Source organism: Glycine max, chromosome 20, assembly GCF_000004515.6.
Source record: "Glycine max cultivar Williams 82 chromosome 20, Glycine_max_v4.0, whole genome shotgun sequence".
Taxonomy (NCBI): Eukaryota; Viridiplantae; Streptophyta; class Magnoliopsida; order Fabales; family Fabaceae; genus Glycine; species Glycine max.
This window is the reverse complement of record NC_038256.2, coordinates 46,143,920-46,170,585: the sequence shown is the minus strand read 5'-3', so window position 1 is coordinate 46,170,585 and position 26,666 is coordinate 46,143,920. Positions and strand designations below refer to the sequence as shown.

The 26,666-nt window shown below is 32.6% G+C and overlaps 5 protein-coding genes across 5 annotated transcripts; 1 reads left to right on the top strand and 4 right to left on the bottom strand.

Annotated features, from left to right (window-relative positions):
* Window positions 1-47: 47 nt before the first annotated feature.
* On the top strand, window positions 48-4,457 carry LOC100820537 (uncharacterized). The gene is made up of 8 exons (XM_041013467.1): window positions 48-541; window positions 639-810; window positions 914-1,008; window positions 1,850-1,915; window positions 2,125-2,214; window positions 3,401-3,440; window positions 4,114-4,192; window positions 4,292-4,457. The coding sequence occupies exons 2-8, from the start codon at window positions 713-715 to the stop codon at window positions 4,379-4,381; spliced, it is 558 nt and encodes a 185-aa protein (XP_040869401.1). The 5' UTR covers window positions 48-541; window positions 639-712; the 3' UTR covers window positions 4,382-4,457.
* Window positions 4,458-6,190: 1,733 nt separating this feature from the next.
* Window positions 6,191-7,615, bottom strand: LOC100815054 (uncharacterized). The gene has a single exon (XM_003556434.5). It carries the CDS (start codon window positions 7,349-7,351, stop codon window positions 6,356-6,358), a length of 996 nt encoding a protein of 331 aa, XP_003556482.1. The 5' UTR covers window positions 7,352-7,615; the 3' UTR covers window positions 6,191-6,355.
* Window positions 7,616-8,869: 1,254 nt separating this feature from the next.
* Window positions 8,870-9,622, bottom strand: LOC100820003 (uncharacterized). Its single transcript, XM_003555532.5, has one exon. It carries the CDS (start codon window positions 9,503-9,505, stop codon window positions 9,113-9,115), a length of 393 nt encoding a protein of 130 aa, XP_003555580.1. The 5' UTR covers window positions 9,506-9,622; the 3' UTR covers window positions 8,870-9,112.
* A 4,170-nt stretch (window positions 9,623-13,792) lies between these two features.
* LOC100819479 (histone-lysine N-methyltransferase SUVR4) lies at window positions 13,793-18,907 on the bottom strand. Its single transcript, XM_026127356.2, has 7 exons — window positions 18,255-18,907; window positions 17,003-17,928; window positions 16,487-16,752; window positions 15,870-15,936; window positions 15,718-15,768; window positions 14,837-14,930; window positions 13,793-13,851 (listed from the first exon to the last, which is right to left on the bottom strand). The coding sequence occupies exons 1-7, from the start codon at window positions 18,523-18,525 to the stop codon at window positions 13,793-13,795; spliced, it is 1,734 nt and encodes a 577-aa protein (XP_025983141.2). The 5' UTR covers window positions 18,526-18,907.
* Window positions 18,908-23,133: 4,226 nt separating this feature from the next.
* LOC100818939 (plasmodesmata-located protein 2) lies at window positions 23,134-25,251 on the bottom strand. Its single transcript, XM_003555530.5, has 2 exons — window positions 24,492-25,251; window positions 23,134-23,261 (listed from the first exon to the last, which is right to left on the bottom strand). Exons 1-2 carry the CDS (start codon window positions 25,249-25,251, stop codon window positions 23,134-23,136), a joined length of 888 nt encoding a protein of 295 aa, XP_003555578.1.
* Between the last annotated feature and the right edge of the window lie 1,415 nt (window positions 25,252-26,666).

Sequence of the window (26,666 nt, the reverse complement as noted above, 5' to 3'; positions counted from 1 at the left end):
AATTAGCATTAAAATAATTCAAGGTAATGATCCAGGAATTGATCGATGTGCAAGAAATTCTTTTTTTTTTTTAATACACACTTATTAGTTGGAATTTATAGAAAAAAACACAATTTAATGAGTTTCACATTCTCTTTTTTGATTTTATAATTTTTAATAAAATTTAACTAATGTGAGAAAATGTGGTAGAGAATATGTTATTAATATTCCTCAAAGAAAATTCCTATTAGACATGAATATAAATTAAACTAAAAAAATACACATAGGGAATACTGGAGTAGACAGGGACGTAGAATTGATGCGGTTAAGAGTTGGTGCATTTGATGTAGTCAGACAGCAAATGAGAACCCAAATCAAATCCCGTAGAGAGTGAGCAAGCCTTGACCACACAAATAATTGAACCGAATGTATGCATGCATGTTGGAACTGAAAACCGGGAACACGAACAACCTTAAATTAATGTAAATGATCACATGATAGGAAATGGCAAAAAATATGCAGCCTGAGTGAAACAAATCCACTACTAGCTTTACACAAGCAGGTACTACATACTTACTAACAATCTAATATATCTATAGTGGTGAATTCGGACATTCAAATTCATTGCCGCTTCTCTGATTTATCTTGTGACGTTGCAGTTTCGAAGGAATCACGGCGTCCAAAACTACTCAAACACTAACACACTGAATAGGAGGAAGATACAAAAGCAAGTATGAACAGAGAAAGTGAAACACCTCAGATATTGAAAATAGCAATGAGTGGAGTGACGGAGCTCTTGAGGCTTTTCTCTCCTTCTTCCAATCAAACAAGGTCAGGTCTCCATGCCAACACAATCTCCAACCTTCTTCACTTATCTATCTATTAATTGCTCTATTCTATGGAGACCCACTCTCTCCCAATTATTTATATGCAGACTTGAGAAACACAGAGATGAATTCCCAGCTTCAAGCGTCGATGATGTTCTAAGGATCATCCAGTCTGATCACCACAACGCTTATTTCTTAACAGGTACCTACCCTTTCTTTCATTTCACTCGTACCAAACATTTGATTACAAGTTTATTTATATGACAAATCACTACCTTATGATATTAGTTAATAGGACAAAAGTTTGTACTGCGATACACAAAATTACACTTTCCATAATTTTTTTTTTACACTCCTTTATGTTTTTTACAATGAATATTTTCTTCATTTAGTTCTTTAATCAATGTGTCAATGATACTACTTAATAAGATCCTATTTATATTTGTATTGCGATACACAAAATTACACTTTCCATAATTTTTTTTACCCTCCTTTATGTTTTTTACAATAAATATTTTCTTCTTTTAGTTCTTTAATCAATGTGTCAATGATACTGCTTAATAAGATCCTATTTATATTATCACTCTCTACTTGTACTCCCTCCCATCATACCCATCATAGTAGTATAAACAATTTGTTCAAAAATAATTCTCATTTTAGTTTTATAATGTAACATTAATTATTTTTTCCACTTATATTCCTTATAATACCAACGAAAAAACAAAAAAAAAATTAATGATGATAAAATTAACTTTAGAAGATTGTTATTTTTTTTAATCTAATTATTGATTTTTCTTATTATGTATAAACAATCTAAATTGACAATTATAATGAGATGGTGGGAGTATTTTTTGGCTAATATTTTTTAATTTGCATTTATTTTACTAATACGGTAATCACATCAGCTTTTTTTTTTTTTTTTTTCCGTGGTATGTTATCTGTCTCTTAATTTTTGCATGCATGATGAAGCGGATCGTGCTTGAAGAAATGAATTATACGGCTAAAATTAATGAACGCATTTCTCAATTTTGTTTGACAACTAGGGAACTTCACTTCTTCAATTTATGCTGAGAACTGTATCTTTGAAGACCCAACTATTAAATTTCGTGGTAAGAATTATCGTCTTCTACCTACAGCAACTTGTATGCTACTCTTCCTCTTGTGCTTGGCTTGGCCTTTCTTCTCTTCTTCAGCTTGCCCTTCATCCACAACTCAAGTTACTCATATTGCTGTCACCGGAAAAAAAAAACATGAAAGAAAAGAAAACATCACTTTGAAAATGTACAATCAACTAAAGCTATGATGCATGGTCATACAGGTAGGGAGTTATATGCGCGCAACTTGAAATTGCTTGTTCCCTTCTTTGACTGTGGATCAATTATACTACAAAAGATTGACAAGGTAGATATTCTATGTAAATTAACATTTTATACTTGCTAGTTGTAAAACTAGAAACCTACAACAAGAGACCATCTCTCTGTTGGAAGTTGGAACTCTTGTCTAAAGGCACTCTTTTGTGGAAAAGAAAAGTGCATTATTTTAGATCTTCCTCATTAAAACCATTTACACTTGTTTTGATTATATAATAAGAAGATTCACATTAACTAGGAGTGATTCTATTCATGACCAGAAAACTGTATTTCCCTTTGTTACTAAGGCATTCATTATTCAAGAATCACCTGGAAGAATGTATCAATTGGGGGGGGCGGGGGGGGCATGGGACTTAGCATCATACTATTGCCATAGGGTGGTTCTTTTGTGTTTGGACCTTTGGATACTCCATGGTTATATTGAGAAAATGGTCAAGTTTTAGACATGTAAATAAAGTTTGTATTATACAAAATTTCAAGTTCCATATTCTTGAGAAAAAAAAATTAAATTTCTAAACATTAACTAAAGTGGGAGATTCCAATGCATTGTGTAGTGTTATGATTTTGGAATTCAATCTTTGACTCATGGAAACTCTACATTTATCTTTAGATGATGGAGATTTCACTTTTCAGTGGCTCTTGGGAATCTGGGGCAATTAATAATTTAATATCCACCAACTCATTCATGAATGGAGCCACACCACCCCAACCTAAAGAGGGTTTAAGCACCCAAGCAGAAGGAACATGATTCTAAGAAATGTGATTCGCTACTTGATTGAGGGGTTTAGGCTTGTAGGATGATACACTACTTGGAGAGGGTTTTTCGAGTTTATCTATAAAACTTGGAATTCAATTCTAGATTTGTTAATTTTGAACCTATGGTCTAGATACTTCGAACCATTTCTTACCCATTTGCTTTATGGTTTAGACCCTTAAAAAGATTTGTTTCTCTCTTTTGATTATATGTGCTGATCAGTCATCTTTCTCTGTTAGGTTCCTATGTTGTCTTTCTCTGCAAATTGAAAGTCTTGAATCTCCTGATATTTAACTTTCACGACTCTGTTAATTTAAATCCTAAACACCTTATCGCTGGATGTTTCTTTCAATCAGTTTCTGGATATCTAACCATAACTGAAAGGACACTAGCCTCTTGAGCTACACTATTTACTCAAAAGACACACCTTCATGCTTTTCTCATGATATAATTCATAATGCGGGATGTTGACTCTGACACAAATTTTGTGCTGGCATCTTGGAAACTAAGGTGCTTATCCCGCTCCTTATATGCACTAATGTAACATCAGCATTTCGTTTTTCTAGCACTTTGTATTCCCTCAGTTAAGGAGTTACTGAAAACTCAGCAAATGGAGATAGAGTCCAATAGCTATATGAGTTGATAAAAAAGATAGAATAAGCCTTATCTTAATTTTGAAACTTTCCGTGTATAATGCTAACTTATCTGTACAACTTGATCATATGTTGCACATATATATGTGTTCAATCAATGAAGATTATCTTGGTTCCCTCTATATATGCATTGTTGTTCAAAAAATGATAAAATGCTTCTAAAAGCAAAATGGTAGTGATGTTCTTGAATATAGATAAATTTTTGTATTTGGCATCTTTTTGCCTTTAACACTGTTAAAAGGATCCCTAAAGAGTTCGCTACTTGCTTCACTTCAGTGTTCTGAAATTAGGTACAACATAGATAGATGTTTGGTCAATTTTATAGTCTTTGTTCATTCCTTAGGTTTGTTAGGTGTCTGGTACGAGTATGATAGTCATCAGTTTTAAAGTGTCCATGCATCTATTAATCAGCAAACATCACCTAAGAGGATATTAGAAGTTACATGACTGGCCTCCATTCCATGTTTTCATCACTTAATATTTTCAATTTCTTTGTTAATTTAATTTTTGGGGTTCTGATATGCATGCAGGACCAACTTAAACCTTCCTTGGAGGCCTCTAATTTCAATCGATGGAAGCACTGTTTATGAATTAAACGAAGATTGCAAAGTCAGTCAATGCATCCTTTTCTTTCTGGTGTATACCATTTTACCAATTGATGTGATTTGAGATCCATGTTAACTGGTGTGCAACTTTTTTGTTTGATAGATTGTTAGACATGTTGAGAGTTGGAACATTTCTGCAGCTCAAGCTGTTTTGCAGAGTTTCTCCTTTAAGTCTAAAAACTCAGGTGGTTGAGACATTGAGTGTCATGAAATTTTTGCATTCATGTGTCACTCTCAGTTGGCACTTTCGAATGGAGTCACTTGGTAAATTTAACTGACATATATCATAATGATTCTTAATTTATGTAGTTGTTAAAGATGCCATTTACGCCTATCAGTTTTTCTGCATGACTGGCTAATTTTTGCTCTAGGCACAAGTATAACCAGGAGTATTTGCAGCAGAATATTTATGTTCTAAAAGAAGTGTTTATTACTGGTGCATTAGTTGGGAGAATTTTCAAGTGAATGCCAGTATATCTACACATAGCATGAAAAATCAAAGGGACTTCTGCACTAAAACAAGGCAGAATTGCAGGATTTGAAATGGTAGTTTATCTATTTTTTGCTTGAAAGGAAAACTGCATCTAAAAATTGAACAGCCATCCAAGAAGTACATAGCTGCCACAAGAAAAGATAACAGACTTCTTGTTAACAATACACTAAATTAAGTTGAGCAGGCATAAGATTCCCTTTTCCATTTAAGTCTGTTCCACTGGCTATAGTGCCTGCAGTCTGTAATAAGTATGGAGTAATTCAAATTATCAGTTGAAGATCAGCTTTATCATTTGCACCACAAGAAGTGCGTCTGTTGCTATAATGATGGGGTGAGATTAAATTACACTGATAGTCTTTAGATTAGAGCATCTCTAGACCATAAGTTCAGCGCCATAGTGCTGTTAGCACAACCAATTTTTCTCTGACACTACATTATCATTTCCCTCCACTATCTCTGACTAGTGCAGCACAGCCATCAAGTTCAGGATTACCTTTACCTTTTACTACTGTCTTTAGAGTTCAAAAATGAAATTTCTCCTTACAAACAGCATGACCCTCACTCACCCATAATAGGCTAATAACCCATCTCCAACCTTTAGAAGATTTGGTATGAGTAGCTGCTTAGTAGACCATCTTTTAGTTGCATTTGTGAATTATATGAAGGCTTTGTAGTTACTTTTTGACCAAACAATATTCCAGATATGGCAATGTAGATTCCAAGGAGTTCAAGCCAGGAGGGAAGTCATTTGAAAGTTGGTTCATTTGAATTCATTTAGCACAGAAGATTGTTGGATGAAACACAGATTTGGGGTTGCAATCTTCAAGAATGTGGCTTACGATTTCAATGGCCAACCTTCTCAAGGTTTTTCAACCTAGTTGATTATATATATTAGAAAATGAAAGTAGTAAATAAAGCAGTCATGTTGCAGAGAATCTCCACCGACCACCATACCGATCTTTATAAGAAAGGTATAGGTACCTTTCTATCTGTATTATGCTTACCATATGATAGCTAATGGGGTCTATGAGTCTATGACTACGCTATGGTATTATTTAATCTGAGAAACCAAGGTGGAACGGTAGTTACGGTACTAGGGCCTGTCTGCAATTTTGCTCTGTCTTAAACTTTGAAATATATATTAAACGGTACCTCATGAGTTGGAGTCTTACATTTTATAATTTGGTTTCTCTCAACTCACGAGTCATAAGCTAACCAACTAGTTCAGATTCGAACTCATCCATGTGAAATTAAATTGCAGTCACAAATAGCACAATTCTTCTCGGGGGATACACAGCATGTTTAGACATGCAGAAACTTTATGCTCTAGTTGTTGCAATGGGCCGTACATTTTTATAAAAAATCATTACTTCATTGCAATTTACGTGTTACCATGAAGTTCCACTATTTTGTTAGAGGGCAAGAAATGGATAACCATGTAACTATTTTGTTCCTACTACTTGAAGACAAACTTAAGATAAATAACTGTACAACAGAGAAAGGCGAGTATACAAGAATTTGCTCTCCAATCCAGAGCAACATTCAAAGTTGAAACCCCCATGAAAACAACAGTTTCATTAATTTGAAACACAGTAGTTAAAAATCAATAATCACAAGTGAAAGCATGAATGTGCAAAACAACAATGAACTAATCCAGTTCCAAAATTTCAGACTCTAGTCTCTCCGCCAAGCATAGAGCAACAAAGAGAAACCACCATTACTACTCCCACACGACCTTGTTGATGAAGAGCACGAACTCCTCCCACCATCACTGCTCTCCTCCGTCCACTGCAACACACTGGAGCTCGACGGTGACGTTGTTACCACCGAAGGCACCATAGTGGGTCCCACCAACCTCTTCTTCATCAACTTCTTCTCTGGCCCCACCATTTCAGGCCACACGGCGCCACCATCACCAACTTGAAACACAAAAACACCATAACCATTGTTGCCATTGCCATTTTCACTATTAAACACCCAATTCAACACGTCCCAGAAGAACTCTACTTCAACGCCATCAATGAAGATTTTCTCGTTGCCTCTGAATTTCCACGTCAGCCTTTTCACCACCAAGCAAACTTGACCATCCACTTTCACTCTCAGTTCTTCTCCACTGAACAATTCAATCTCTATTTCGCGTTTTGAACCCACGAACTCACCCCTTGACTCGTAACTCGTGCTTCCAAACACGTGTTCTCTTCTCGACACAAGAGCTTGGTCACTTGGTTGGTGAGGTGAAAGCTGCATGGGAAGAACAAGAACAAGATCACCCAGAAAGAATTCAACCCTGCCATTGCAGCAGACTGCAAGGTAGAAGCGTGACTCAGGCTCAGCTGAGTTCCGAGTACTAAAAATTGCTTCAGAGAAGTCCCAGTGAAGTTTGATTTTCTGAGAACGTTTGTTGGGGCGAGTGAGGTAGATGGATTTGGATCCTGGTCGAGTTCGGAAGAAGGAGAAAGTTGAAGGGTTGAGAGGAATGGTGATGGAGAAGGTGTGAGGTGCATAAATGGTTAAGGAGTGAGAGAGAAGGGTTCTGGACCACGTGAGGGTGAGGTGCGTGGAGGAGTTGCAAAGTTGAGTTTGGTATATGCATGTTACTAGGTTTTGTGGCACTTGAGTGGTGCTTGAGCTTGAAGGTGTGTTGGGTTGGCTGAAACAAGCTGGGATCATGCTGTGTTGTTTGTTTCTTCTTGGACGACTGTGTGTGTTTCTCAAACCATGTAGTTAATGTGTCAGTGTGTGTAATTGGCTTTATGTGTTGGGGGCAAATTTTGTTGGACTTGTGTTGAATGGTTTAAGGTTGTGACTTCTTTTGAGATGTTGGCAAAAGTATAGAAGTAATGATGAGAAGGCAAGGCTTGATTGATATTAAAAGAGAAAAAGAGGGAGAATACGAGGCTTTTATGGGGTTAGCCTTTCAAATACAGTTTGGTGGTTTCCTTGAATTGCGCCTTTGACAAGGCTTCAAAAGTCTTTTGTCCCTCGTAGTATACATGCTGGTGAGCTGGGTTGCACTGGGGTGTCTGTAACTTTCCAAGTCATTCGAATTAGTCAATGAAAGAGATAGAATTAACAATTGTATATGCCATGACCCGATTTTATTTTGTTAATGATTACTACCTTCTCAGTTCCCTAGATTGAAATGAAATGTCATAAATCTTATTTATAATGTTTCAACTTTGAATATCAGAAGCATTGGACATAAATGATCGTGTCATGTTTTGTCATGGAGATAAAGGGGGGCGAGAAGGGCATCTGACTTTTCATATGATCCAGTTTTTTTCTACTAAACAGCTGACATATAGATTATAGAGCACTAAATTTATAATTTTTTTCCATGTCAATAAATTTAGTTTACTGTTATTTTGTTTGCATTATAAGTAAATTGCTTGATTGTAATATCTATTTAAATTCATGTATATTGCTTGCAAACCAAAATATGCAATATTATATTCACGCAACATATATTTAAATTAATATGAAACTAACACCATTGAGAAATACTGCTTGGTACAAAAACAAAGAGAAGAAAGGCGATGTAGTGTCATCCTATCACACCCACGGAGTTTGATGTAGTGAAAACATGCTTATTAATTTTGAGAGTGTAATTAAGAGAGTGTATTAGGATATTTCAGAAGGAGGTCCTTAGTTCAATTCTTGCGGAAAAACATTCCCTTGGATAAGGAGCTAATTTACTTATGTTCTAACTAGAATTCCTTATCAAAAAAAATTTCATCTCTCACACAGATTATTATATAAGATAAGGTTATTAATTTTTACCAGAATTATCTAAAAAATTAAGTTGATAATTTGTTATTAGATGACGTTAGTAATTAAATAACAATGTAAGACTATTAGAAAAAAAATGATATATGAACTATTTATGATGACTTCAGTTAAAATTCAAATTTAACTTTTACTTTTATTTTTTATACAACCAATGATAGATATACACATGTATTTGTGATGTGTTCGCGTGATTTTTTATTTATTTAACAAATAGCAAGATTACTTTCTATTATTCACAAAATACTTTTTTTTATAGAACTTTTGTAACACTATTTTCTCTTTTTATTTCTATTCATTTGACCAATCTTATCTCATGTTTCTCTTTCTTTCTTCTTTATGTTTCTTTCCTTTCTTCTTATTTTTTTGACTGCACTGAAAAATATGAAAAAATTATCCAACAAATACAATTTATCTTCTCCTAAAGATATTTTATTTGTTCAACAGATTTAATTTGCAGCAAAAAAAATCTTCAAAATTTGAAATCTAAAGTAGTGGCTGCCTTTCATTAAAGCTAATATACCCTTGAAAGTTGAAACATGGCCAAAATCAAAAGGCATATATAGTTTTGTTCTGCAGTTAATTGGGGAAATCTATGTCAGGAATATTGATCCACAATCACCGGATCTAGAATTGAATTGTTTACTAAGAATGAGAAGAGCGAGTTGCCAATTCATGTTGAACAGCCTTCATGAGCAAGCTATCTTTTCCAAGAAGCACAATGACGGGAGAGCCACCAATGCTACGAGCAGCGGCATTCATAATCTCGGTCATTAAGGCCTTGAACTCCTTCAGATCAAGTGCACCATTCCCATCTTCATCGAACCTTTTGAATATCTCTTCGTTCTCTTGCTGTGGCTGCAACTCCGAACCGAAAGGCAAGAGCATCCCTAACCTCCCTCGGATTTTGTCACGCGAAAGCTTCCCATCGCCATTCTCATCTATCCTCGCAAACCATTCATTCACGAAACCATCAAACTTAGCCTTGTCATTTACGAACTCTGTTATGGTGAAGCTGTTCACTACCGCTACGCTCATTATTCGATCTGTTTTGGATGACAAAAACAGTTAATATGTTATTGTGTTCTGGACATTAATGTTTTATTTATAAAGTAACGGTTGCCCTAAGTTCACGTTTCCAATGGTTGATTAGCCTTTATTTTAGAGCACTAGACCACACCCTTCACATGATATGCCATCTAACATCTGGATCATTATGCCTGCCATAACAAATGATATTTTAATTGTTACCTTTAATTACTTTATACATGCATATTTTTGTGTATCGTCACCATTACTCCCTCCTTTTTTTTAGATTGTCAAATTTTAAAATAATTTTTGTTTTTATTTATCTTCCGTTTTTTGTAATGCTCAAAATCAGATGGATTAATTCTTTTTTTCTATCAATTATATCTTTATTTATTTATAGTTTACGCATGTATTTATTGTAAAGTGAAAAAAGAAAAGAGATAAAAAAATTATTATATTTTTTGACTTAATTAAAAAAAAAAGGTTAAAAGATAGTTAAAAAGAAATGAAGGTAGTAATATTTAAGATGATAACAAGCCTCCATTTCGATATACTTTAGGTGATAATGCATATATTAACTTTAGGAGTATAAAGTGGATTAGTAGATAGTCGACTAAGTTTGTGGGATACATTTATCAGACAAATTCACTCAATTGAGGCATTCGTACGGCTATGATTCTCGAACGAGATGCAAAACCATACGAAGGATCATGGATTTGTTACGTTTGCAGCAGATAACAATATTGTACCCTGGTCATGTGACAAACGATCAGTGCTGTTGCATTTGTTCCTAGTAGTAGAAGAAAGTCAGAAACATTTATGGCTTTCAACACAAGTAGAACTGCAAATACTAATACCATAGGTGAACCTATCTATCTTTCAATACTCAATAACAACAGCTAGCAGATTAATAATTAATGATGGCAGTCATTGAACTGTCCACTACAGAATTATTTTATGTGAAGCAGTGGTGAGTGAAACTATAATTAATTGCCAAAGTTCATAACACTCTCACTTTGCTTTTTGTTCAGCCTGAACTCTCTTCTTTGACTCGTTTTATCAATTTATTAGCAGATTCAGTTTGCTTTTCTCTTCAAGAAAGTGACAAACTGTAAACACACACAGTTGCTCTTTCGACAATGTATGTCAGTGTGTCTGCTCTGCATACATAAAACAACTCGAGTATATATGTTGGGTGGTCCATGATCCTATCAGCAATACCTAGCAACTCTACACTTGACTACAAAATTTATTTTATTTTACTTTTACTAAAATTCACCCGTTACGGCGGCATATTTGAATTTGATTGAATTGGAAAAACAAAATCCTTTTCTAAAAGATTAAAAAAATAGCCTAGATTTATTCAAAGTTTCGTTAACTAAATTAATAATTAATAAACTTGTATATTAAATAAATAATGGCATAAATTGTAATGTATTACATCTATTCTATATTCAAAATAATCTTTACAAGCTGTGTAGAAAATATATGTCTACATTAGTAAATATACATAGGACAACAAGTAAGGGTATTTGTCCATGTGCTTAAGCAGCTTTGGGCCTAATTGAGTGGTCTAGGACTCTAGGGTGACATAGAAGTTTAACTGATCCCACTGCCATTGTTCTTGTTTGTGTGTTGCCATTTGCGAACCAATTGGGTTTGATACCGCAATCCAATACCAAAAAAGAGTAATGATTTTCATGCCTTTCTTTTTGAATTTCTACAGATTTGGTTTGTGCCCGTCAATTCTCTTGTTTTTTCTTTTCATGATCTTCTTGTCTTTCACTGCCACGTGAATTCAGTAAAAACAAAAACCAAATAGTAGTAGAGTTTAAATTGATATAAACTGTAACGTTTACCTAAGTCATTGCTCATTATTTGATGAAATCAGTGTCACATATGGTCTATTTTATGATGAAAGGTATGATTTGCGTAAGTGGTACTTGTCCCTTGATTGAAAAGAAGAAGCAAGACAGAATGGAAAAGGAAGAAATTAACCCGGTAGTTCTGGCTGTAGATTATACTACTTGATCATCAATTTCCCTTCGTTGTCAAGGATATATAAATCCAGGTTGTCACGTACTAATTTTTTTCCCTTTCTCATTGAGGCATCAGAGAGTATGCAGATAAGCTTATGTGATCGCAACTTTTGTGGCGATGGCATTATAAAAGGAAAGACAGCCATAAGACTAAGATTCGGTTTTTCTTTTTCTCTTTAATTTCTATTATGTTATATATAACATGCTTCATTTTCTTCTTCTTTTTTTTAAACTTTTTGGCATAATTAGTTCTTTGACTTTTTTCATTTCATTTTCATCTTTCATTTTTTTTTATTGATATAAATTTAGTTTAATTTATCATTTGTAGCGCTTAATTTGTTATTTATAACAGTAAAGAACTTCCAAAATATGTTAGGTCAAAAACTAACTATGTGAATCTTTTTCTTTTCCTTTCGTTCCTCTCATATCGGTGAGTGTACGAGAAAAAACATTACCCTAATTTTTTGCAACTATTCATTTAATTAAATTATGTTGTTTGAACTGTGAGCATAATTAACTCAGGCTCGCACGGTAATAAGAGACAAATCTCACAGGCGACGAGTCATGTAAGCATGGATACATACATTAATATATTAATATAATGAAATTAAGATTGAATCATTCAGATAATATTAATTATTTAATATTGATAAAGAAATATCCATACTGTCTGGTTAACAAATAGAGCTTTGGTCTCTACCCGAATATATATTCATATCTCAAAGTAGCCATTCACAACAGGTCCACCACCCATTGGAGTATACCTTTCATCTCGTATACTTTCTTTTCTGTTTTACAGTTAGGACTCTTGACTAACTTCTAGTTAGTCACAGTTTGTTAGATTCCAGCTGTGACTGTACAGCTATAAATAGCTTTTCACTTTCTCCTGTAATTCACTTTCAATTAACGAAATGCTTTTTTTCCCTGTTCACCAATCTCATACGTATTTGTCATCTTCACCCCTACTCCCAGAAAAAGCTATTTACTGATCAACTAAGTTGCCATTCACAACAGGTCCACCACCCATTGGAGTATATAAGAATGCCTACTCAAATTTTTGCAATGATAAGAAATTTTTAACATTTATAATTTTTTAACATAAAATGAAAAAAATCACATAGGTTGAGATTTTTGATATATAAGAATGCCTACTCAAATTTAGTGGATTTTGGGCAGTATGCATAGGTTTTAAAATCACTTCAGCATATATTTTAATTTATGAATGTCAAGAATGAGAATAAATTGTTTTGGTTAAAAGTTCAGGCTTACAAGATGCAGGTGAAGAGAAGTATCAGCAATCTCATTTTGAAAATATGATGAATTCTAGTTACGAACCACGTCCGAGGAAGTATAAAATAACAGATACAGTTGCCGTACCATGGAATAGATATATTGAGTAAATTTTTTACTATGCATGCGAATAGGATTGACTCCGAACTAACTTGTGAATGACTGTGTACTCAAGCATCCATTTTTCTACAAGTATTAGCATTTGTTTGTTTTTCTTTTCAGTTTAGATTTTTATTATCATCATTTTTTCAGGATGGAACATGGTTACAATTTTTTCATATTTTGAAATTACAATTTTTTCATATTTTGAAAATTTCTTCCTTGTCCAGAGAAAGTGGAAAAACGATGTATACATGGCCATGAGAGACTGTTTCGAAGCAAGGAGGATCAATAGTACCGACCAAGGAATACTATTAATTCTTTTTCCTAGCTTCTAATTGTGGTCTCTCAATTCCTATTTTTTTATTTTCTTAGTTTTGTTTTCTTTACTTAGAACAATGCAATGTACTGTTATATGTGTGCAAGGTGACGAGTTGTGACAAATGTAAAGATGCAGAGCAAACGCCAAAAAGGAAAATATAAAAGAATACTCACTTACCTTGGTGTATATATATATCAGAAGTTTTAACTAATGTGAGAAATGAAAACAATATAAATCATTATCATATTTGAATGAACAAAATAAAAAATAAAAAAAACACTTTTTTTAAGTAGCCATATAAAACCAACTAATAATTTTGATCATTCAGGTATGAATAATTACGCAAGAAAGGATTTACATTTAGGGATTTTTCAAGTAATCCCAGATAAATTCACCTTCTTACTTTCCTGGCAAAAAATCATCTATTTTATCAGCATTCGCTGCTCCAGCAAGCATATTAAGATGTTTAAAAACATTTATTGCCGATCTTCAGCAAATAGCTGGTAACTGAAAACAACGAATAAAGAATGCTAAAGTGTCAACTAGCTACTCCGTCTTTCTGGCATGTATCTCCTTGAGTTTTTTACCTTTCAATAATCTAGTTCCTGCCAAATAAATTAAATAATGTGTAAGAAGCAGAATCTTCAATAGCACGTAAATAAATATCTAAAGATAGAACCAAAGAAATCGTAAACTGCTTCATATGCACATGACATCAGAGAGGAAATTTAAGGAGACTATCATAGATTTTTTTTTTTTTAGGAAGACAATCATAGAAGATTAGTTTTTGATAATTTGCACAGAATTTTTATTTTTTTAACATCGCAGCGTCACTTAGAAGTGTAATTATGTGAACATGCCAATGATGTGACATCAATACTCCAATGGTCAATTAACGCATAAATAACGAAAGATAAAATTCATAAATTTTTCAAAAATAAATGCATTAAATTAAGGATAAAATTCATTAAAAAAATTAGAGATAAAAAAAATACAATTAAACTTTTTCATTTTTTCCCACAAAATGAAACGTTAATCAAAGAAAACAACTCAACTCTTACTTTGATTTTGCTAATCATTGCCACTACTAAGGTAAAGAGTTAAAAAATTAAAAATAAAAAGATTTTATCGAAAAACATAATAATTAATGTTACAAACTCATTTAATGTGATTTCTTAATAACATTTTTTTTATGAATTCCATAACTATTATTCTTAGACCAATGGTTAACCAAACCATTTTTATGTTAGATAGTCCAAATAACCTCATTCTTATAAGAGTGTCAACAATATGTTTTTTAAAATACACAATTTATGACTTCAAAGAAATTTTAGCTAACAATAATGTGTTAAAAGATGTGTTATTAACACAACCCTCACCCGTTCTTCATTCAGGAATCGGCTATGTAAATATTTAGAGATTGCACAGTTTTCATTCATCATGCAAGTTTGATCAAGAATACGGCAGATGACATTTGAAATTGAATTAGAGCTAGATCCAAAAATTAAAATGAAATAAATAAAGCACATACAGAATAAAGTTAAATTCTGACATGAGATAGCACGATTAATATCAAGTTATCTGACTGACCTTTTTGTTTCTTATCACGACAGAAGCCACTTCCACAACAACAATTAAATGCTTTAATGGGGTGCTCATGATCATCGAAGTCAATACCATAGTCCTGCAAATAATTTCTGGTGTCTTCAGGAAACTCAAACGACTCATATAAACATTAGATGAGTGCATGTAAAGTCAAACATCGATATATTAAGTATTTTATAATAATAATTTTAAATTTAAAGTATTAAATGATTAAATCATATTAGTAAGTTGATTGTATTATTGTTTTTTACAATTTTTTAATCTATAATTGGTCAAATCCATTCAATCAGCGAAATTTGGATTATCGGCCTGGATTACAACAATAGTACCTAAGATGCATATATAAGATATTATTCCCTGGAAATTGCAAGCTAATTTGCATGTATGTCCATCGTGAAGCGAGACTTTTAGATTTATGACGAACAATTCTTTCTAAAAAAACTACTAAAAAACCATTTTTGTTACACAAACACACAACCAAAAGCATTCTTTACTAGTAAGTTGTCTTGTTACCAATTAAAAGTAATTATTTAGAAGTAATGTGATAATAAAATATAGACTTGAATATATTTAACATCTCTAATAAATGAGAATTTTATTTTGAATCTTTAATAATTTTTTTGTTATTTTGAGCTATGATACATTAAAATTTGAGAAATGTTAGTGTGTTTTCTCTTACACTCTTTTTAAAAAACTCTTTATAATTTGTTTGAATTTTTATTGAAAATCAACATTGTAAACTTACAACAACAAAAAATTTATTAGAAATTCAAAATAAAATTCTATCATTTATCAAGAATTTAAACATATTTAAAGCTTAAAATATTTACGAAGAAAAGTAAGTTCAATTGTTTCAGCCTGCTTACCCATGTCAATTCCTCGTATGCATTCACATTTCTGTTTGTGAAGAGAGCAAGCTGCAAATAAGGATCGAAACAAACAATAAATGTGACCAAAAGTTAATTTTCACTGTTTTCCAACAATAAGTAAATGAATGTAGAATCAAACACGTTTTTACATGATAATAGTGACGATCAGGTGTCTCTACTTCAACTGGAATGTCTATCAGATTTGCGTCCGAGCATCTGGAAACAAGAAACACAGAAACCATACTAGAAATCAATAGATGAAAAAGACGGAAAAAGAAACATTTGTAAGGATGAGTGAAAGGAGGAAATAAAATATGATACAAGCCATGGACTACGGGGTACTCTTGTATGACGACAAAATAAAAGGAAAACAACAGGAAAAAAATATGTTGTTCTATGATGGCCATTGACAATTGACATAATGGAAAACAACAAAAATCAAGCACACTGACAAACACATAAAAACAATTCTTTAGTTCTTCCATCATTGTGACTTTCATTATGTGTTGAGTTTGAAATTAATCCTCAACAAAGTCAATTAATAATTCGCACTAATAATATGTTTGAAAAAAAAATACCACCGTAATGCTCTGTTGTAAATCATGTCTATTGACAAACTTTTCATGTCTTAAATCAGCCTAGCACATGGTAATTGGACAAGCCCAAGTTTGGCCGGAAGTGATTGCAAATTTCAGGCAAATAGTAATTGGGCTGGCTCGATTTCATCGTGCATAAAAAATATGGTTGCTGAATTTTGAAACAGCACCTATGATTGATAAACCTTGCAACATTTCCATTATATGTTGCATCTAAGCATAGTGCCTCCTCATCCTTTAACACCCCTTCCGAGCCCCAATCTGCATCAAGGGTTACAGGATATGTATGTCTGTCATTGCCGCTTTTCTGCATAATCCTTTCATATAATTCTGTATTGGTTAATATTTCCCCTGCATATTCACATACAAAACATCCCTTGGGCAAATCTTCTAGAGTTCTGATGCCCCATCCCTTTCCTTCTCGAGTCAAAAACACCTGAAGAATAAAGAACAAGACTTGTCATAGATCAAATACAAGAAATGTAGCAACAACAATGGCTGCTTAGTGCTAGTCTGCTACTGTTACCTATAAAAAAACAAATGTTAATAAAGACATATTGACTTCCATCGGTAAACATATTGCAATTTTCACTTACTATAATATAATAGCCACAATAAAATAAAATGAATAAAAGGAAATAAAATTCTCATCAAATTAATTGTAAGATTATTCATACAATACGAACCTGCAATTTACATCTTAAACCCCGTTGCACTACCCGATTTCCACACTGCATGTCACAACCACATTTCCTCCAGCATTCCTTGATAAACTTCCTAACCAGATGCCCCTTGCATGGTTCGGCCATGATGTCATTCCTGGACCTCTCCACTGGGCATTCTTGGCAATACACAAAATGATGATCTAGAGGTTCCAATTTCATAGACATGCAATCTTTTAAAAATATTTCTTTCAACAAGCCTCGTGGAGTGTAAGCAAACTCTCCACCTGTTTCTTGAGAACATGCACATGGAAGTGATAAGGAAAGACAGTCGCCAGCACAATCAGCACAGCAACCCTCATCCGCAATACGAGCAAGTGAAATATTGACGTTAGCATCTTGATATATTACATTATAGGGTATGTAATTAAACTGAGGCACGTCCTCACTTCCAGTTTCATCCAACAGTGATATTTTAACATTCTCGGAACCTTTTGTTATGTCATCGAGAAAGTGAAAGGAATTCTTGTCATCTTCAGTAACAGCTTGCAGTGGCAGACATGCCACATTGCGTGAATTTGCAGACTTGGGAGTTGACCCGTTTCGATTTAAACTCAAGCCCAGCTTCAAGTAAATTCCACATAAATCATCTAATAGCTTAACCATAGATGATTGAGGCTCGACTATCTTGTGAGCCTTCAGGTATTTCTCCTCAATGGATTTCATGATAGCATCCAAATCAGGAATACGGAAGTTTGGTTGTCCCAAAGCAGCTTCGCAGTTTAAAGAAATTTTAATTTCTCCCAAAGGTGAAGAGGCAATGTCAATACTACCCTTCTGAGTTCTTTTACTATTATTGCATGCTGAGGTAGCATCTTTCTTGGGCACATTCTGATACAGAGCTGATAGAGATTTGGCACAACAATTTCCATTTGAAGCATTAGCTGAGCCTATAGAATATCGGCAAGAAATTTACTAAACAGCAGTTATATATCACAAAACCTCTAAATGTCTAGAAAATAAAGAGGCATTTGTAAATTGGTGGATATAATTTAGTTATGGTGTACAATGACATCTATAGGAGCTCCTTTTTCATACAAATATGGGAAGCATTGACATTACAAATCAATAGTTTTCAAGATCTCCACTCTTATACAGAGGAAAAAAAGAAGAAAGAAGGGAGACCTTTTAGGTCTCAAATTGAAAGGTGAATCATGATTGATGTACAAACAAACACAAAATGGGGGGGGGGGGGGGGGGGATGTGTAATAATTACCATTGTAACTCGTTGAAACAGGTCCAAGATGTAACTTAAGTTTCTCAGTTCTTGGTATCATCAGCTCCTTCTGTTGATGATCATTTGATATATTTTTCCTCTGGACACGAGGATTGCTTGGTTCATCAATTGGATCTTCACAATGCCCTGCAGCTGATGCCTTCCCACGATGCAATTTTCTATCTCTAGCAGGCATGCAAGGTAAAGTTGAGATCCTTTCTACCTCACTCGACATTCTCTGCAATGCTTGTGAACTGCTCGTGGGCTTCATATGTACAATGGAGGTTTGAGAAGATTTAATGATTTTCTGTTTAAATGCGTTGGGAGTTATTTCCGAGTCTTCTACAGACAACCCTTGACTGGAGTTGTCAGTTGATGAAACCTGGTCATCTCCATCTACCAAGTGCAGTTCCTGTTTTGGCTTTCTCCCATTAAGATAACTGATTGGAGCCTTTCTCTTACCTTCTGTTTGCTATTATAAAAAATATTACAAGGTTTCACCAAAATATACACAAAAATCAAATCGAAAGAAGTTGATCAATATACATTCAAATGAACCAATCACAAATACTGATAACACAATATCAGTAACACAAATACATGCTTGGACGAGAAAAATTTTAATTTTTTTTTTAACTTCTAAGAATTTTAAATACTTCAATTGGAATTATTTTATTTTTAAAATTTTGTATTTGATAAAAAAAATTAAAATTATGAAAGCCAAAGAAGATGAATGTAAAGAGAAGACAATATATGATTGATGTGCTTCCAAAAAAAAGAATATTGATGTGGGGAGTCACAGGGAAACCCGGACACGATGGCATACACCATCATACTTGACCACAACGTAAGGCATGGTCAGACCCTCCGTGCCGGCAAGCACCTCCACCGCATGATAGGCAGCGACGACTGCTCCCCTAACTGGTGGATGCAGTTCTACGTTGCACCATTCGACGCTCTGCGAGATAGAAAAGGATCATCGGTGTGAGGAAAGAGTCCCGATTGAGAACGGGATTTCATAAATTTTCAAGAGGAAGAAGATTATAAAGGAAATACACAAATGTTTTGAAAGGTTCTTATGAAGAGAATTTCAATTTTTCAACTTTTAAAAGAAAATTAAAATTTCATATTTTTAGTTGATTAAAATTCTGTTTTAAAATTCTAAAAATTTAAATTCTTCATAAAAAAACATCCAAACAATAAATTTTAGATTAAAAAAATTTAAATTTTCTAATAAATTACTTTTCTTATTTAAAATTCTCTATCCAAACACTAACATAAACACATAAGAAATAACAGATCAACACATTAAAAACTTACAATTAAAAGGACAATTGATCAAATCAATGTTTAAATATATAAATAAGCACAAGATGTTAGGACAAACCTTAGCTTCCTTTAACTCAAAGTATGCATCTATAAGAGTACGATAATTGTCTTCTTCAATAAGTTCCCAGTTTCTATCATACAATTGTAACAAATTTTTCAACACCGGTTTCACCTCTTCATCAGAAATTCCTAAGGATCTCATAGCATTATAAGCCTTAATGACTCTTGGATGAGGAGCCATGATAGTTCCAAAAGTAATTGTCATGCAATTGAACACTAATGTAGAAGCCAATTGTACGCCAAGACTTTGTGCCCCTCCAAACAGCCTTTTACCAAAACTCGCAATCAAATTGAGCTTTATATGCCCACGCAATTAACCCTTTTTCCCTGCATATAACAAAATAGAATCACAGTAGTCGAACCTTAGAGAAAGTCAATGCATCGAGTAGAAAGTTATCATAGAACAAAACAAAGCAAATATAAGTATATAACCATTATACTTGGAAGGGAACTCTACAAGCATAAAAATAGAGGGAAACATCAATGAACAAAATTAGGGACTAACGCAAGATCCAGGTGACATCTTTCCAATATTCGATATATGATATTACTCATAAAGCAAATTAAAGTTTTTATTCCAGTGAGTCCAATATTTTAATGATAAATTTTGCTTTATATGATGAGTAAATGTTAATATAATAAATGCATATGAAATAGAAATAACAACATTTTGCATTTATGTTATTTCCAAATATTTCAATCAATTACTACTATCTAGTAACAGTCAGGGAACATAGGAAGCATTTTTCTCCTACATGGCTGCAATACCTAAATAAATATCCAGTATAGATACAGTATAAATGATCTTGGGATTAAATCCTTCGTAAACTGTTTTCCCTACATTTATGTTTTGTAAAATAAAATTTAAGGGCAAGAAGACTTGCCCCAGTTTAATGTTAGGGCTAGTCGTAGCCAGCAACCTTCCAAAGAATGTCCAGCCAGCAGCTGAAAACAAACCCCAGTTATTTTTGTATTATGGAACCCGACCCGTCGAGGAGGTTCACCTCCTTTGTAACTAAAAATTCCACTGGCTGCAGCTACATTTTTATCCTCAAAAGAAACCAAAAATACCAGCACAATGCATACAACTAGTAAGTAGTAACCTATATAACAGTACAAAAATGGACTAATGAATTTAGTTGAAAAAAATTCTCTCCATTCCCTTTTCTCCCCCATTACTTTTACTACCAAGCTTTTAAAAATAATAAATGTAACTTTCTATAAAATGTGAATCATTCATATTTTTTTTCCAAAAATTTATAAAATGAAAAAAAAAAGAGAAAAAAAGGGAAATGGAGAGGATCCATTTCCAATTTGGCTCAAAAACACCGGTATCGGGATTTCACGGGAAAGGAAGAAGCTTTTTTCGTGGTTAGTTCAAACCACGGATAAATTCCTTTTTTAACTTCACGCATTGATTCTACCAAAGTAATTTCTAATTAAAAAAAATACAATATTTCACTTATTATTTTATAAATTATATATATATATATATCACTCTCGATTTGAGATGACATGTTCAACCTTAGTTCGCATTATCATGTTCAAGCTTAACACAATACTTCGATTGAATAATCAAAATAGCTAAAGAAGCATAATAATAGAAACATCAACAAAAAGAAAATGAAAGAGGTTTTACTTACACAATCACACGATGGAGATATTTCGCGAAGAAGAAGGTGCTGAGCTATGATGGAACTTGCAGAACAAGTTACCTAACGAAAAAAGGAAACGAGTTTTGTTCATAAAAGCAATACGCAGAGTCGAAACTCATAAACCCTCAGAGAATGAGAGTATGCGTTTGGTTGCTAAGAAAATGTATCGGGAAATTAGGAAAATACAATGCGTGACTGCGCGGTTATATGAAGCGGAAGCCGAAGAGTCGCCGAGTCTAATGGGGTCGGCTTTGTTATGTGAGGGATTTATCCAGCGCGGTGGGAAACAGTTACGTGTCGTGTACCGGGCGACGTGTATTATTTTTATTGGATGGAATTTACACTTTGACCTTTCTTTTATAGAATGACTGCGACTTTCAACGTGTTTCGGTGATATTGATTGCAGGTGAGACGCTGGCCATTGCTCAAAGTATATTAAAAAGAAAATATTATTTTCTTCATTTATCTTTGTCTGTTAAATGTTATAAGTCAATTTTTAAGAAACCCGTGAATTTGTAAAAAATTAAAAAGATGAAATAAAAAATACAATTAAACCTATATATCAAGTTTTTTTTTTGGGGGGGGGGGGGGTGGGGTTGGCCTTGTTGGTGTAGTTTTGTCCCTAATTAGAGAGAGTAAATATTTCAAATGGACCTAAATATAAGTAAAATTAATCAATTTTATGTTAATTAAAAAAGTTGATTAATGTCATTTAATTCTTAATGACATTTGAAAATAATATTTTTTAAAGTGTCATTAATTGGAACTTGATTAAGGAATTAAAAACATAATTAATTTAAAATAAATTCTAACTCGTGCCTTTAGGATATTGGTTAAAAAACTAAAAAAAAAAAATTACAATGATTTTTTTATTCATTTTTTATGATCTGTGAAATAAATTATTTTTTTAGTTCTTTAACCAATGTTTTAAGAGCATTAGTTAACAAGACCCTTGATTTAAGGGTATTTTTGAGATAACATCATTAAATATAGTTAAAATTTATTTATATTTGAGTTCAAAAAAAATATATTTTTTCTTATATTTAATTAGATGGAGTAATATGCCGAGAGTATTTTTCAAAATATATTGTTCTACAAATGGAATAAACTGTTACCAAAAAATAATAAATAAAATAAAAATATTTGATTAATATTAACATTTTACTAACTCAACCTAATTTCCCTTAACTAATGCTAGTTGAAATGTATGTCATAACTATTTTCCTTATAATTATAATACAAATGATGTGTTTGATGAGACATTTTAGTTAGTTTTTATTTTTTAGTTAAAAAGTGTATTTAATTATTCGATAAATAATTTTTTTTTAAAGTAATTTTTAATATTTTTTGAAACACTACTTAAAATAACATTTTTTTTAAAAAAACATTTTTTAGTTAAAAAGTGTATTTAATTATTTGACAAATGTCATTTATAGCTTTTTATATTTTTTTATTTTTATCCTTAATATATTTATTTATTCAATTTCTTAGTTATACTTTTTAAACAAATCATGATTTTATAATTTTTCTTTTATTTTACATTTTTCAATTACTCTAACAACTGATTTTATTAAATATTTACAATTAAATAACTTAATTTTTTAACTTTTAATTTTCAACTAATTTTACAAGCATAGTTAAAATTTCAGTCAATATAAATATTTCACAGTCGGATAAGAACCTGAAAAATGAAAACTAAGAAATATTTTCAACATTAGTATTATAGATACAAAGTTGTTATCTTCATACTAAAGAAAAAAGCATAGCAAAGATGATTATTACACAGATAATCGTATCCTAAATTCCTAATACTCACTGGTTAAACCCAGTCCACTCTATTCATAATCGTCTTTTCTAAACCAAGACTTAAGCAGTGATAAAAAAGCAAAACCCAAAAACAGAGCTGCGGCCCCTCCAACAATTATCGCTGCCAACTTTTCGGTGTTGTTATTTCTTCTTGCCCCTGTATTCATAAATTTCGTACATAATTAATGAGTAATTAGTATAACAATCATTGTTTATCAATATAACCAAATTTAATTACAGAAAAATACTAAAAATATCTAAAAAATTATACTAGCATCTAAGTTTTGTTAATAACCATTAGGACAAAGCTGTGAATATATTTTTTGGTACAGAAAGTTATGAATAGTGTAAAGATGGATTAGAATCACTAGTTCAAAAAGAATTAAAAACATTTTAACTTACATTTTATTTTATAATTTATGTATAAAAAATATTTTTTAAAAGACTTGGATTTATTCAGTTGAAATTCAACTATAGAGAACCCTCACCCGTTTAAAGATATGTAGCATGAAAATAAATAAAAACACTTCATATAAGCTAGTAGAAAAACAGGCAGTGCCTGCATTAAAATTGTTTGTTATTTTAATATTTTTTTTTTATCTTTTAACAATTTAATGTAATTCGTTTGATGGGAGAGTTTGAAAAAAAAAAAAGTAGGTGCAGTGGGTAGTGGAAAGATAGTTAAAAGATAAAGTACTGTATTAAGTGATTTAAGAAATAGTTAAAGGAGTAAAGTAGCAAGTAATAGGTAATTTCTTAAAGAAAAAAAGTAATAAGTAATTTATAGAGTATTTAAAGGATAAAATAGTCTAATAAAAAATAAAGACCAAAATGATATTAAGAGCATCTCCAACGCTCTTATCCTATCGTCATGGGTTTTTGAAACGAAGATACCGTACATTTTTTTCTTAAACTTAAGTTCTGTCTTATAGAAGCCACCGTTGCATACAAATTAAAAAAAAAAAACAATATATTGAATAGAAACCAGCATCAACCAACAAAGAAAAAAAAAAGAAGATAAAATGGTCACAAATCACATCGGAGAAGAACATCAACAAAACAAGAAAGCATCGACATAATAAATAAGTATTCACCATAAAAATTGAAAAACTAATAAAAGCTATGCCTAAAGCATCAAAAGACAAATATGCTTAAGCGGGTGGGACAAGAATCCCACAAAATATTCTATTTTTTTTATGCATCCAAAAAAAATATTCTATTTAAATACTTCCTTCTACAACTCTTGGTTTCTAGATTATATTTATCTGGATAAACGGGCAAAAAGAAGAATTTCAAAGATTATTTCAATACAATAATTTTTTTATAAAAAAATAAAAAATGCAAATACAAGACTTTGGTTTGGTTCATGATTCAATTTAGTAGTTACCTGGGACAGAGTTTCCAGGAATGCCATAGTAGCTTATGAAACACTTGTCAAGATATATTTGTGCCGAAAGTGAAGTTCCGCATTCTTCCTTAGCAACCTGCACTGCATCGCTCACGCAGTTGCTACAGTCACAAATATTTGAATCCCCTTCACACTGCGCCATCAATTTCACTGATTTATAATTCATCGTATAGAACCCATTACTGTTCGGAATCCCACTTTCCAGATTCACAAACGCCTCGTCCATAAACTCTTTGAACTTGATATAGTCCACAACCGGTTCCCCACACTCCTTGTGAAGCAAGAAATTGCTATAACTTTTAGATTCACCATTTGTTTCTGGAAGCTCCTCTGTCTCGTAGTGAATGTAGCAACCGTCAAGTTGAACCCGTGTTGGCATGGAATCACTGCACAAGGTGTTTGACATCTGATGCAGCAAGTTTACGCAGTTAAAACAATCTTTTATGCCGATATCGTCTCTACATTGGAAAAGGCCTGAGATGGCTGCGTCGTCGCTAACGGCTTCCGTGTTTTTGAAGAACTTTTGTTGGGAGGATTGTGCAATGAGTTGTTGGAGCAGAGAGTTGAGTGTTTGAGAATAAGTTTTAGTTAATTGGTCGTTAAAGGTTTGGCTTGCACAGGTTTTGTACACTAAAATGCTGTAATCGGAAACTGTTTTGGAAGAGCAAGAAAGTGAAACTGAGGAGGATTGTGGAATGGGAACATTTGGAAAAACCACATTGGAGTGTGCAATGGACATTAACTACTCATGATAGTTTGAATTTAATTAGAAGTAGAATTGGAGTGTTCCATTATGCTAGATGGGAGGATCCTCCTGGTGAAGAGGAGATTATGAATATTCACATGATTAATGAAAACTTACACCATATGGGGTTTTATGCTTCGAAATGCTAATTGGTATGAAATTACTTTGGTAAAAAAACATACCAAGAATGTTAATTAATTAATTCACCTTGACTTGCATCTATTCCGTTAAACACAACCGTATAGATTTGAAAAACTGACACGGATTGCTTCGTGCAAGGAATGCAGCTTTCCTCTTTATGCTTTATATATAGGTTAGAAAACATGATTTTTGGACGCCCATCGTGTAATATTTGACATCTAGGAAAGTGATCAAAGAAAAAAAATATATAAATATTATAAATAATAGAGTAAATTATATTGTCACTTATTGTGATTTATTGAGATATTGTACGCACAATTGTTAAGCTTTTTAATATTTAATTATAACACAATGGTGTAATATTTTTCAAATAATTAAAAGAGTTAGTGTATCTTATAAAAGGTTTCAGTACAATATTAATTTTTTAAACAAAGATGTGTTAACGTCTGGGTAGAAAAAGAAAGATTTACCGGGAGAAACTTTGATGAAACTTCAAATAATATCAGTGTAATTTAGTAAGGTATATATAGTTCCACTTGCTAGCTGCACTTTAATTTCAAATACCATGCAATATCTTCAGAGGTGTAGCTTAACTATCAAATATTCCTGACTTCCAACAAAGATTATTTTAATTTTATGGTGTGTTGTGGCTGCCAATAATTGGATTAGTTTGATCCATCTCTTTATTCACTATCTGAAATATAGGTGTGAATTCAAGAATAACCATGGTAATTGGGTTCTTGAAGTGTAAAACCTAATTTAGGTCCTGGAATTGCAGAAAGTGTAGAAAAAGCCTTAGAGACAAACAACTGAAGAGAAAGTTGGTATTTGTCATTCTATAAATAAGAAGTTGCGTGATTCTTTTACTGACCTTCTTGGGTGTTATTTCTCTCTCACACACAAGGCATGAATACAGGCCATAATAACATCTTGGAAAAAGATTTATAGACACTCAAATGCTATTACATACCTCCCGAGATAGAAGTGATATGTATTATAATATGATAGAAAGAGAAAGATAAAAAAAATGAGTACCTATTTGATGTTTGGATTTAAAGGATGTCTAAATATCAAAAACTCTTTCTAAGATCTTTGAAACCTACTCCATGTTGTTGATATTAATAAATGTTAATTAGTTAATATATGTTCATGAGATGAGATCATGTGTGTGTTCTCTAGCATACATATAAGCATAAAGAATTTTTCTTACTTTAAGTTAGTGTACATTAGTGGAAAAATGGTTTTTTAGAACAACTTTTTACATTGGT

Coding starts and splice junctions, on each gene's coding strand:
- LOC100820537 (XM_041013467.1), top strand. CDS start 713: ATGAACAGAGAAAGTGAAACACCTCAGATATTGAAAATAGCAATGAGT. Junction 2,215..3,400: donor AAAGATTGACAAGGTAGATA/TTCTATGTAAAT, acceptor TGCGGGATGTTG/ACTCTGACACAAATTTTGTG. Junction 3,441..4,113: donor CTGGCATCTTGGAAACTAAG/GTGCTTATCCCG, acceptor ATATGCATGCAG/GACCAACTTAAACCTTCCTT.
- LOC100815054 (XM_003556434.5), bottom strand. CDS start 7,351: ATGATCCCAGCTTGTTTCAGCCAACCCAACACACCTTCAAGCTCAAGC.
- LOC100820003 (XM_003555532.5), bottom strand. CDS start 9,505: ATGAGCGTAGCGGTAGTGAACAGCTTCACCATAACAGAGTTCGTAAAT.
- LOC100819479 (XM_026127356.2), bottom strand. CDS start 18,525: ATGAAGCCCACGAGCAGTTCACAAGCATTGCAGAGAATGTCGAGTGAG. Junction 15,937..16,486: donor GCAAGGTTTATCAATCATAG/GTGCTGTTTCAA, acceptor TCTTGTTTCCAG/ATGCTCGGACGCAAATCTGA. Junction 13,852..14,836: donor TCGTGATAAGAAACAAAAAG/GTCAGTCAGATA, acceptor TTTATTTGGCAG/GAACTAGATTATTGAAAGGT.
- LOC100818939 (XM_003555530.5), bottom strand. CDS start 25,251: ATGTCCATTGCACACTCCAATGTGGTTTTTCCAAATGTTCCCATTCCA. Junction 23,262..24,491: donor TCCTGGAAACTCTGTCCCAG/GTAACTACTAAA, acceptor TTATGAATACAG/GGGCAAGAAGAAATAACAAC.